The sequence below is a fragment of the Phragmites australis genome, chromosome 1, assembly GCF_958298935.1.
Source record: "Phragmites australis chromosome 1, lpPhrAust1.1, whole genome shotgun sequence".
Lineage (NCBI taxonomy): Eukaryota > Viridiplantae > Streptophyta > Magnoliopsida > Poales > Poaceae > Phragmites > Phragmites australis.
In genome coordinates, this window is record NC_084921.1 from 3,933,572 (window position 1) to 3,944,829 (window position 11,258).

General features: G+C 48.7%; 1 protein-coding gene across 1 annotated transcript; it reads left to right on the forward strand.

Moving 5' to 3' along the window:
• The first annotated feature begins 3,634 nt into the window (after positions 1-3,634).
• Positions 3,635-7,781, forward strand: LOC133922733 (uncharacterized). Its single transcript, XM_062368224.1, has 2 exons — positions 3,635-4,032; positions 7,242-7,781. The coding sequence occupies exons 1-2, from the start codon at positions 3,850-3,852 to the stop codon at positions 7,509-7,511; spliced, it is 453 nt and encodes a 150-aa protein (XP_062224208.1). The 5' UTR covers positions 3,635-3,849; the 3' UTR covers positions 7,512-7,781.
• Positions 7,782-11,258: the final 3,477 nt, after the last annotated feature.

Consider the following 11,258-nt stretch of genomic DNA (forward strand, 5'->3'; position numbering starts at 1 on the left):
CTGTCACTCCAACCACTCCCCCCATGCCTGCTGTCAGTCCCTGCCACTACCTGGCAGGGAGGCGTGGGGACATTTAATACTACGGGTCCCATCGCGCGTCATCCAGTGCGCCTCGGGATATCGTCGCAGGGCTCGAGGCATATCACCTGCCGCCCTGCTGTGTCAGGCCTGCTCTGACCGGGCGGGCGCGCGGGGTTGCTCGGTGATTGCCCGGTGGGTCCCCTGCTGCACCCGCTAAAAAGCGACATGATGACGACAGGACCGGACGAGGGCGCATTTTCAACCCCTCGTTACATCAAGCTGCAGCCCATGATGGTTGTTTTTCATTTATGGCGCCTTAGGACTCGCGCCCTTCTTTCTGGGCACGTCAAGCCTCCCGACGGTATAAAAAGGAGGGGGTGCACCCCGACAACAAGGACGAAAGCTTGGAAGCTTGGAAGGTTGAAGTGAAGTGATAGAAGACAGGTTCAAGAAGTTCAACAGACAAGCAAACAAGCTAATGAAGCCGAGCAGAGGCTCACGAAGATCGAAGCTCTAGACTTAGACAGAAATCCTTGTAACACAAGAGATCCTCAGAGAGGCATTCCTAGAACATTTATAGCATACACACAGAAGTAGGGTATTACGCTCCGTGCGGCCCGAACCTGTCTAAAATCCCCTGAGCATTTATTTCCACTAGCATCCGATCATCCATCTCGCCTGCATCTCATTTACTCTCATTAAATCACGTACGAGGTAGATTCAGAATTATTTCTCTGGCCGAATCTCAAAGGGGGTCCCTCCGGATCCCCGCTTGTAGAGTTCATCCTCCGACAGTCGGGCTCCACCTCTGGAGTCACCGAGGGAGCCCTTGTGGCTTGTCTCTATCAAACCCCGTCGCAACGACGCTTTAGGTGGCACGACTTCGTCAAGCTACGTCACTGTCACCACTTGGCACGTGACCTTGATGGACCTCGTGGCACTCGCTCTTGAGCAAGAACGTCCAAATTGCAACAACGGAAGGCCACCACGAATATCCAGACTTCGAGGGGCTAGAGCTAATTCATGGTGCATCAGCTCGCCCCTCAGAACCTTGAACCAGCGGATGATGGGGTATTGTTAGGGGAACACCCTAGTCTAGAGATATTTAGACGATGAACTGTGGTATTATTATAACTATCATAGTATCATAGCCACCATATGGTATGTAAATGGGTAAAATACCTGAAATACCTCTCTATGTACATGATTATAACATAATATTTTAGAGGTAGATTGATAATTTTCTCTGCCCCTTCTCTTTATAAATAAATCCTCATAGAGCAAGAGAGGAGGACCTAAGAGATTTTCCCCATAACACTAGCTTCATTTCTCTCCTCTTGACTCACTGTTTAGCTCAAAGCTTGAGCCTCCTATTATGAGTGGGACTCTGATGTATCTGTTCGGGGCACGCTTTTATGCTCCAACATGTTCTAAAAAGAACTGTTTTTGAGCCTTCTTTGGTCCGGCTTCCATCTTCTCTGTGGAGTTGTGGACTAACTCAGATCTAATATAACTAGGTAGTTAATCAAATATATGTGTTGTTCCTGCAGTACTTAGGACTAGTTTAACTATATAGCTTATACGTTGTGTTTGTGATTTTGGTTCGTTTTTCTACTAGTTAACCTGTCGGTTTTTTCTTCCTGTTAATAAGGTAGACAACTCCACTATGGTTCCTTTGAAAAACATATGCACGGCCTTCGGTGTCGTGGGGTGGGGGTGCCGCATGAGGATTCACGCAATGCGCATCTGCTCCGGAGGTGCTGCCTGCTGCAGTGTTGCTCCGCGCAAAACGAAGCTTGTGCTCGCTCTTGCTGTCGCCGATGAGGTGTGCGATCGATCTGCCCGGGCGGGCCCTACCAGCCCTTGCCACTCATCAAGAGGCCAACGCAATGCAGCAGGTAAAGGCTTCAAGCGACGGTGAGACGGACAGAGCTTGTCCCTTTCTAGTGCGCGCGCGCGTCGCTCTCGCTCTCGCCGACGAGGTGTGCGGAGAGAGGGAAACGGGTGGCGGGCCCCGTGCGTACGTGTCAGGAAGTAGGCAGGCATGTGGATCCGCCTTGAGGGTGACGGGGAAACAGGATCGATCGGGACCCGGCGCTGCTCGATCTCCTCCGGCGATGCGTCGCAATGCAGCAGGTAAAGGCTTCAAGCGACGGTGAGACGGACAGAGCTTGTCCCTTTCTAGTGCGCGCGCGCGTCGCTCTCGCTCTCGCCGACGAGGTGTGCGGAGAGAGGGAAACGGGTGGCGGGCCCCGTGCGTACGTGTCAGGAAGTAGGCAGGCATGTGGATCCGCCTTGAGGGTGACGGGGAAACAGGATCGATCGGGACCCGGCGCTGCTCGATCTCCTCCGGCGATGCGTCCCTGCCGCCTGCCGGCCATGTCTTGCCATATATCCCCGAGCCTCGCCGTCTCCAGTAATTCTGCTTCCGCGGCGTGGAAACGGAAGGCGGTGACAGTCTGCCTGACAAGGTATCACCGCACCGCACAGGGAGAAGAAAACCGGCGGGAGCAGCGGTTGGTTCACCACGACAAGCGGCGCGGGTGCAGCGAGCGAGCGTGGCCACCACGGGCGTCACTCATCCGGCCGGGGAATGGACATGGACGGATCTGGCGGGTGGGGTCCGGAGATCGATAGAGGGAGCCGCGTTTGTTGCCAATCATCATCGCCCACGGAAAGAGATGTCGGCTGGGATCTCGTGACCTTGAAAAGCTTTTGTTTGGATGAACAGCGTCAAAGCCAATCCCAGGACATTACATTGATCCTGGTGCATTTTCCGTCCCCATCCAAAGCGTTTCGGTCTAATCCTTTCTTACCCAAACAAGCCCACTTAGGTCTACTGTGAACCTTGTCACTCACAAACCTATCATGATTCATGGCCAACTTCATTTATGATTCTTTAAATGATCCATTTGGTATTGCAATGGAGATTAAGGGTTCACTCGGTTTCTAACTAATTTTACCACATATTGTTGCATAAGAGCCTCCCAACCATATTTCCTTCATTTCGTTCTTTTCCTGATTTCTCTTTCGGTTCTCATTTCCTTTATTTTCTCTCATTTCCAATAACTTTATTTCAAAGAGATTCGTGAAAGGAAAGAAGAGAGAATCTCGTCCTAGAGGGAATGTCCTCGAGAATCCCTTCGTGTTAAGAACCGTAAAGGAAAGCTGTTGAAACGCTGAAGGAAAAAAAATCCCTTTGTGAATGGATTCTCGTTCGTGAAGAGAATCTTTGAAAATGCTCTAAGGTTAGTCTTGCCATACTTTCATTGCAAGAAAATCAACTAACTAACCTTCATTGCAAGAAAATCGACTAACTAACCTTAAACAAACTTTAACAAATTTTTATATCTATGATAAGTGGGCAAGTAACCTAAAAATTTAGTCAAACTAAAATAGTGATAACAAACAAACATTGCCTAATAAAACTGAGACTGTCTAAGCTTAACCGTGACAAATATAGTTGCAATCCAAACATACCCTAACAATGTATCAAAGGTCTACCAGCCCAGCCCATAGTCTCATCTGTTAAAAGACACACCCAGAGAGCCCAGCCCAAGAAATCATCTCAGCTTTCATAGTCAGCAGTCGGAAGGTCCGCCATGGCCCATCTACACCTCAAGGCCCAATTTCTAAAACCCCAAGCAGCCTCCCTCCAACGACGAATTCGAGATCGCCAAGCAGCGGCGAGACGGCGGCGCGGCCGGCGAAGAGAATCCAAGAGCCCGCGAGCGCGAGGCGCGGGGACGCATCGTCGAGCGGGAGGAGGAGGAGGAAGAACAAGAGGTCGTCCTCCCTCCCCCCTCGTATTGGAGGCTCGGAGCTGAGATGCCGCTGTACGACTGTATGCTGCTGGTGAAGCCGCTGGTGGCTCGGGAGTCCGTGGCGGAGCTGGTGGGGCGGGTGGCGCTGCGCGCGTACCAGCGCAACGGCGTCGTCACCGACCTCAAGTCCTTCGGCAAGGTGCACCTCGGCTACGGCATCAAGAAGCTCGACGGACGACACTTCCAGGTCCGCTCCCGCCCCGATTCACCGTCCTTCTGCTCTGGTCGCCTTCTTTTCTCTGGTTCGTGACCGTTGCGGAGGGCCGAGGGTCTGGTGCGTTCGGCTAGGTAGATGTGTTTGGTTGAATGGTGTAATGTTCGACGAAATCCCTGAGCGGACCGTGGGTTAAGGGGTTTGATTATTGGCGGTGGGTGGTGCCGCTGATGTGCTCGACGAAATGCCCAAATAGAAATAGGTTTGTCTGTAGATCGCTACAGTGCTGATGCCATTGGCCTTAGTATGCCCGCAGAATGTTCTCTAGTGAATGTGTCAGTGCTATCGTGATCGTTCTGTTGCGTGGAAGTAGTATTCTAAGCGAGTCTGAAATCTTGATTGCACTGGTCGAGTGGCTCAGACCTCAGAGGACATTATGTTTCTCGAAATGGTCTATCTGCTTTGCATATTGTGTGAATGCATGAACTACCTGAGTGATGGACATTCTTCAAGGATTCCTGTCTAGGTCTTGTTTTGGTGTCATGTTTCATGTTTGTGGAACTCTTTATGAACATTGTTTCTACTTTTTATCTCTGAAATCTCAATTAAGTTAAGATGTTCAAATATTTGACTTACCTGGAGTTCAGAAGTATTCACCTTAATGCAAAGTGCAAAGATTGTACTTGATAAGCTATTCATTTGTTCCAAGCATGTATAGATTATTACATTGCATTAAGTGCTGCGCTTCTCAGCTCTGGAGTTCTGTTTTGATATTACCCTTTGGTGTTGTGTAACTATCCAAAGCGGTATAATGCATTTGAGTTAGGTGCATCAGTTTGAATTATATTGTTCTTTGACAAATGTTTAGGGGTATTGAATCTCTATCCTGTTTCTCCCTCTGAATAGGTTGCCACAATGGACCGTAGCAATTTCACTTTTCCCTTTCAGCTGTGGTATCCTTTTCCACTTTGATGCTGTGAATTTTTGTTAGCAAAGCTATAGTTTTGGTCCAACATTTTTTTAAATTCAAACCAGCATTGTGGTCAAAAGTTTCTATGTATTTCTTCACATTCGTCACGGGAGATTGGATTATCAGTTACAGTATACTTTATGTAGGTTTCTATTCAACATATCACAAAAAATTAATTGATTGGGTCTTATCACAGATGTTTTACATTGGGAAGATATCTTATACTTACAGATATTTTGAAGTTTTGAGTCCAGGCATTTTTGTTGAAATAACTAGTTGAGTTTGACCATACGGTGTCATGTTGAAGTTAGGCTAAGAATTGCAGTGCTGCATCAGCTCCTAAAGACTCTTTGTACTGGTTGTAGACTTGTAGCTTCCAGTTTATAGAACATTGTGACGAATTTCAGTTTAACATGCCACTGTTGGGTGGCTTGTAGTTCTGAGTCCTTGTCTGAACTTTATACAGTAAATCCTGAGTTGCCCCCTTATACTAACTTTGACACTTAAGCCATTTCCCATTAAACACATGTATATGATCATGAAGGCTGAGTTTTTTTAACCTCTCTCTCTCTCTCTCTCTCTTTTTTTTTTTTTTTTTTTTTTTTGCGGGAGCGTTAGGAGCTCTGCTGAGATCGATTAAGATAGAAAACATAGAGTATTTACAAGAGTACCAAAAACACGCCCTGGGTCACAAAAAAGAAAACAACTGGGCTCGAAAACATGACTGTAGGCAACTTACAAGAAAGGAAAACATCCCGCTCTGGAAAATGGCCGTCAGCCTTGTATGAACACAGCACGTCTGGAGGATGTCTTCCACTGCTTGATATGCAACTTGTGCTGGTGTCCTTGTCAAATTCTGAAACGCGTGACGGTTCCTTTCCTTCCACACATTCCACCAGATCTAGATGAGAATGCCGTTTGTCACGTGACATTGCTCCTTTGGCATGGCTGTCGAAATTTCGTGTCACCCCACTGCCAAATTGTTGTGTGGCCCTGCAGCGATCTTATGGAGGCCCATATGCAAGGTGGACAGCACCTGCGATCTAACAGAATTGGAGATGGGGCATTCTAGGCATAGGTGAGGCACCGTCTCCAATGACGATTGACACAACAAGCATTGCAGGTGGTGTGGCCATCCCCGAATGGCTAAGTTATCTGCTGTTAGAATTTTATTTTGAACTAGAGTCTATGCAAAGAAGCGGCTCTTGTTTTCTGTTTTTGCTTTCCAGATTATGTCCGGGTTGAAAGGCACAGTTGAGGCCCAGAATTGAGCTAGATATGCCGATTTCGCGGTGTATATGCCGTCTGAGGACCATCTCCATGTGATGGAGTCGGGGGTGCCAGGGTGAGGTTAATCTGCCGCAGTTGTAGCCATAGGTACAAACTCTGTGATGTGTGTTGGTGATGTAATTCTGTGCCGAAGTGTCCTGATCCATCTCCTATTTGATAGCACCGTGCATACTGTATTATTTTTCCTCCTGACTAGATTGAAAAGAGATGGGGCCATTCAGCCATCTGTCATGCCAAAACTTGGCCTTGTTGCCATCGCGGTGTATTGTTCTTGTTACTCTAGAGAATGTAAGAGGTAAACGTATTCGGATTTCTGAAAACATGCCAGTGTGACTTTTTGCTTGATTCTTTCATAAGAATACAAATCCTGATTAAAGAATATGCACATTGCTAATGTACTGGCTATGGACATGAGTGTGGCAAAAAGACAACAGAAATTATGCTATAAATCATTGAATTGCAAATTTAGGTGGAGTGGACACTCTAATCATTTATCACTAATATTGCCGCTTCATAAATGATTAATGAAAATAGTGAGCCGATGATGTAGATTAATTATTACTTAGAAAATAATTTGATGTTGCCAGAATCATATAAACCTTAGACATTGCAGTGGCGTTACATGCTGTCCTGCATGGCACATTTTATTGATTCCTCTGCTAAGGATTTGCTGAACAATAGTGAAAAATCTGATGTTCACACTTCTCAGTTCTCTGAGTTCTCATACAGTCAATTCATCCATGATCATAACAGTTTTTTTTTTATCCATCTGTTGAGTATCTTTCACATCACATAACTTTACCTCTATAACTGAAAGTTCAAACCAATATCAACTTTGGTTTTTACCTGTTGCCTTGACATGGAAAAGTGCTAACTACATTTTCATTTTGGTTGACCACTAGCACTGCAGTCTACACATATTAGTGTACAGTCACCTGCTCTTCTGTTCTTGTTGTCATGAAGATCGCTATCGCATTTGCAGGGCCAGCTTATGCAAATGACCATGATGGTTCCACCTTCCTTCACTCAAGAACTCCACTATCTGAACAAGGAGGACAGGCTGCTTCGCTGGCTGGTGGTGAAGCATAGAGATGCGGTGTACGGCCTGGAGTTCATCAACGAGGATGACGGGAGGAATGAGATGAGCGGTTTCAACTTTACTCATATGAAGGATGATGATATTGAACCCGATGACGAGGACGATGAGGACGACGACGACGATTACGAGTATGAGGTCGAGGAGGAAGAGTAGAACTGCTTGGCATGGTTTCAGTCAGTATTGTCAGACATGTTTTCCTACAAACCATATGTTGTCTTCCGAATATCAATGACTAAAAAGTAGGATGACAAGCAGAACCTATGAACTTTTTGTCGCGTATTTTTCCACTCCGGAGCATTCCTGGCATTTTGGCGTTTCAGGTATGTGCTACATTCCGGGATGCATGTTGTATGACGTTGTACGGTAGGTATGAATAAGCAACAAATCTTTAGGGCTACAATTGCTACTAGGCTCTTTCTTGGTTCTCTTTGTGTTGAAGTGTTGAGTTTAAACGTGTGACAGCAGCAGTTTGATCCATTCATACAAACAACACAGGATTACCAATATAACTTGTACAGAGCGATGTTGCTGCTAAGATCTGATGGTAGTACCTAGCTTCAAAATTACATTGCAGTACATGAACCAGGCACGGGTCGAACCAACGGAGTACACACTATCTGCAGTCATCGACGGTGAGGATTGATCAGATGCGATCCGCCAGCCTCTAGAACCACCCCACCGTGCCACCCTCGTCCTTCTCGTCGGAGTGAGAGTCCGAGTCTGACTCTACGGCCCCTTCTGCCCATCCTCCGCCTTCCCTGCCGGGCCGCAGGCTCCTCGAGCTGCCCTGGGCCACTACCGTGCTCATCACTGCACCGGAAGACGAGGCATAGAAGAGAGCACTACTACCAACTGATTAAAAAACATCAGTTTTAATGGCATAGCAACGTACTATTTTCTCTTTATATTTTTTCACAGGATTTTAGAGGATTTTTTAACAAGAAGTTTATATTACGGATAATTGATCAAAGGGGAGTGTTAGAATTTGATTACAATTAGTGGTCAATTAGCAAATAGGCGTCTTTACAAAAGAACATGTCCTTTGATGAATAGACTTCATACCCTTTCATTGTGTCCATTGGAGAGAGACATGTTTCTCTAATGACACCACTTTATATATATGCATTCGGTTCATTAAATCAATACAAGAGTTTCATTCTCTACTCTATGTGCTCTCTCTTTACATTCTATATACAATACGTTATCACACACTTTGTTATACCGCTAATCTGCCAGCCAAGAACATAGGCACGAAGGCCTTGATCAACAGAGGAATCTACGTGTACACATCGGCATCAACATAGAAGAAATCGACAATTGTACCAAATGAGAACGTCTTCGATTCCAACGGATCTAGAGCGACGACCCAGCAGCAACGCAGATCACCGGCCCTCCTCACCGGTGAGGCCTTTTCGGCGCTCTTCAACTCAAAGAGGCGACGAACAACATCTCTCCATGGCAGATCTTCTTCACGTGGAGACAACACAACGCCTTCTTCTCACGTCTAGAAGGCAACTCCTTCTAGGTCCTCTTAGCACGCAGATCCAGTGATGGTGGCGCCACATGCCAATGGCGCTTTCGCGTTTGCTCCCCTTCACCGGGGCTGCAACGACACCGCGATCATGATGGCAGTCACCAACCACACAGAGGATAAGTGTCATGTAAGAACTTACCATTCCACGAAGAAGGATTCCTCTTCTCCCGGCGTGTTCCCCCCGGTAACCTCAACCCATGGTGGCTCTCCACGACGTCCATCTCAGTCGCCACGGCGCACTGCCGTGCACCTGACGGTGGTCAGCCCTCAGGCCGATGCGACTGAAGGACCCGTCCTCATGGTGATGTCCTACCATGCAACCGAGCACACCCCAATAGTGACGCTCGTCCTCAAGGCGGTAGTCAGCCTTGGTGGCGCATTCAGTGAAAATAGCCTCGAAGCTGTGTGAGGTGCCCAGCACAGTCCGAGGGAGCTGGCCGACAACCCTTCCCAAGTCAGCGCACAGTGCCCAACCCAACACAATAGCACCCAAAGATAGCCGCCGGCGCTCCTGCATGGCCCTCGACCGGTGACAGGCACTCAAGCAGCGCCAGCCCTCAGGCACAGATCCGGATCTCGATGACTCTATTCCAGCGGCGACCGCACTTCCGGCAGCGGTGCTCGCCCTCCATTCAGGCCGACAGAGGCGCGAGGACTGGCGGCGGTCACGCCATGTTCTTCGGAGGCGGTCCTCCATGGCAGTGCTCACCCCCATAGTCGCCCTCATTCGGTGGCTGTCCCCCTCAAGTCGCAGTGGTCCTTCGGATGAGCCAGGAGGTGGCTCTTCCTGATGGTGCCGCCATCATCCAGCACTGGCCACGCCATCACTCAGCGGCCAACATAGCCCAAACATCAGGTCTCCCTCCGGTGTGCCTACCCTCCAGCGGTGCACGACGACCGGATTAGGCACCGGGCATGGCAATGCGACGGCTAGCTGGCGACGGCCCATCCCAACCTGTAAGCGGCGACGACTCCTAGGGCACCGGACGAGTGAGGTGGAATCCTTAACCGACCCCATCCCTTTAATATGAGATTTTCCCCACCAATCTAAATGGGCTGGCCGAAAGGCCAACACGGCCAAAGGTTGTTCGCAGCCTGGGCCACTGAAGCCTTGTTTATTTTGCAATAAGCCCCTTGAGTTCTTAATAAATTGTAAAATAATCCAACAAAATTATACTATGTCTCTAGTACTTTTCATGTTTAGGCCCTCAATATTTTTAGTAATTGCATACTTGGTCATCTCGACCAGCATTGGTGAAGTTGAGGTCTGAAGGGTACTGGTCGACGAAGGCAGTTCGGCGGACCTCCTCTTTGTACATGCCTTCGACCAACTCCATATCCCACGCAACTGACTTTTCCCAGCCCAAAGGCCCTTGCAAGGGTTAAACGAGGCCCCACTTGATGCCCTAGGCCAAATAGAGCTTCTGGTCGTCTTCGTCGAGGGCCACATTGCACGAACCGAAGTTATCACCTTCGACATTGTGGACGTACCCTACGCTTACAATGCCATCCTGGGCCGGGGAACTCTGAACAAATTCGGAGGTGTTCCCCATCACAACTACCTTTTCCTAAAGGTGCCCGGACCCCAGGGGCTAATCTTCGTCAACGACGACCAAGACTTGGCAAGGCACATTGAGTACGGGCACCCTGCCCCCCTCAATGGATGCCATATCCATAACGTGGCCACAAAGAGCTCTGAAGACCCCCCCTTCGGCATACCCTGGGCACCATGGCCCTCCGAAGCCACGATCGGAGGGGGAAGTGAAATTTATTCTAGCATGTTTGGACCAGCCCGACTGAACCTTCCAAATCGGGGCAGACCTTAGTCCGGAGCGGGAAACCCAGCTTCTGACCACCATGCGGGGTAACCTAGATGTCTTTGCATGGTCCCCGTAGGACCTCCCTGGGGTCGACCACTGCATCATCAAGCATGCCCTCCAAGTTGACCCGAAGGCCAGGCCGGTGCGCCAGGGGCTCTGCAAACTCTCCCCCGAGTGGGCGGTAGCCGCAAAGGATGAAGTCCAGAAGCTGTTGAAGGCCAGCGTCGTCCGAGTGGTCATACACTCCAAGTGGCTCTCGAACCCCGTCCTAGTCAAGACACACAATGGGTAATGGTGCAAGTGCGTTGACTTTACTTCACTTAACAAAGCCTGCCCCCGAGATTCGTACCCCCTTCCTTGCATCGACTAACTGGTAGATTCTATCGTTGGCTATGAGTTGTTGAGCTTCCTGGACGCATACTTCGAATACCACCAGGTGTGGATGGCTATGGAGGATGAGAGCAAGACTGGCTTCATCACCCCTTTCGGGGTATACTGCTACGTTCGGATGCCCTTTTGCCTTCAAAACGCCAGAGCCACCTTCTG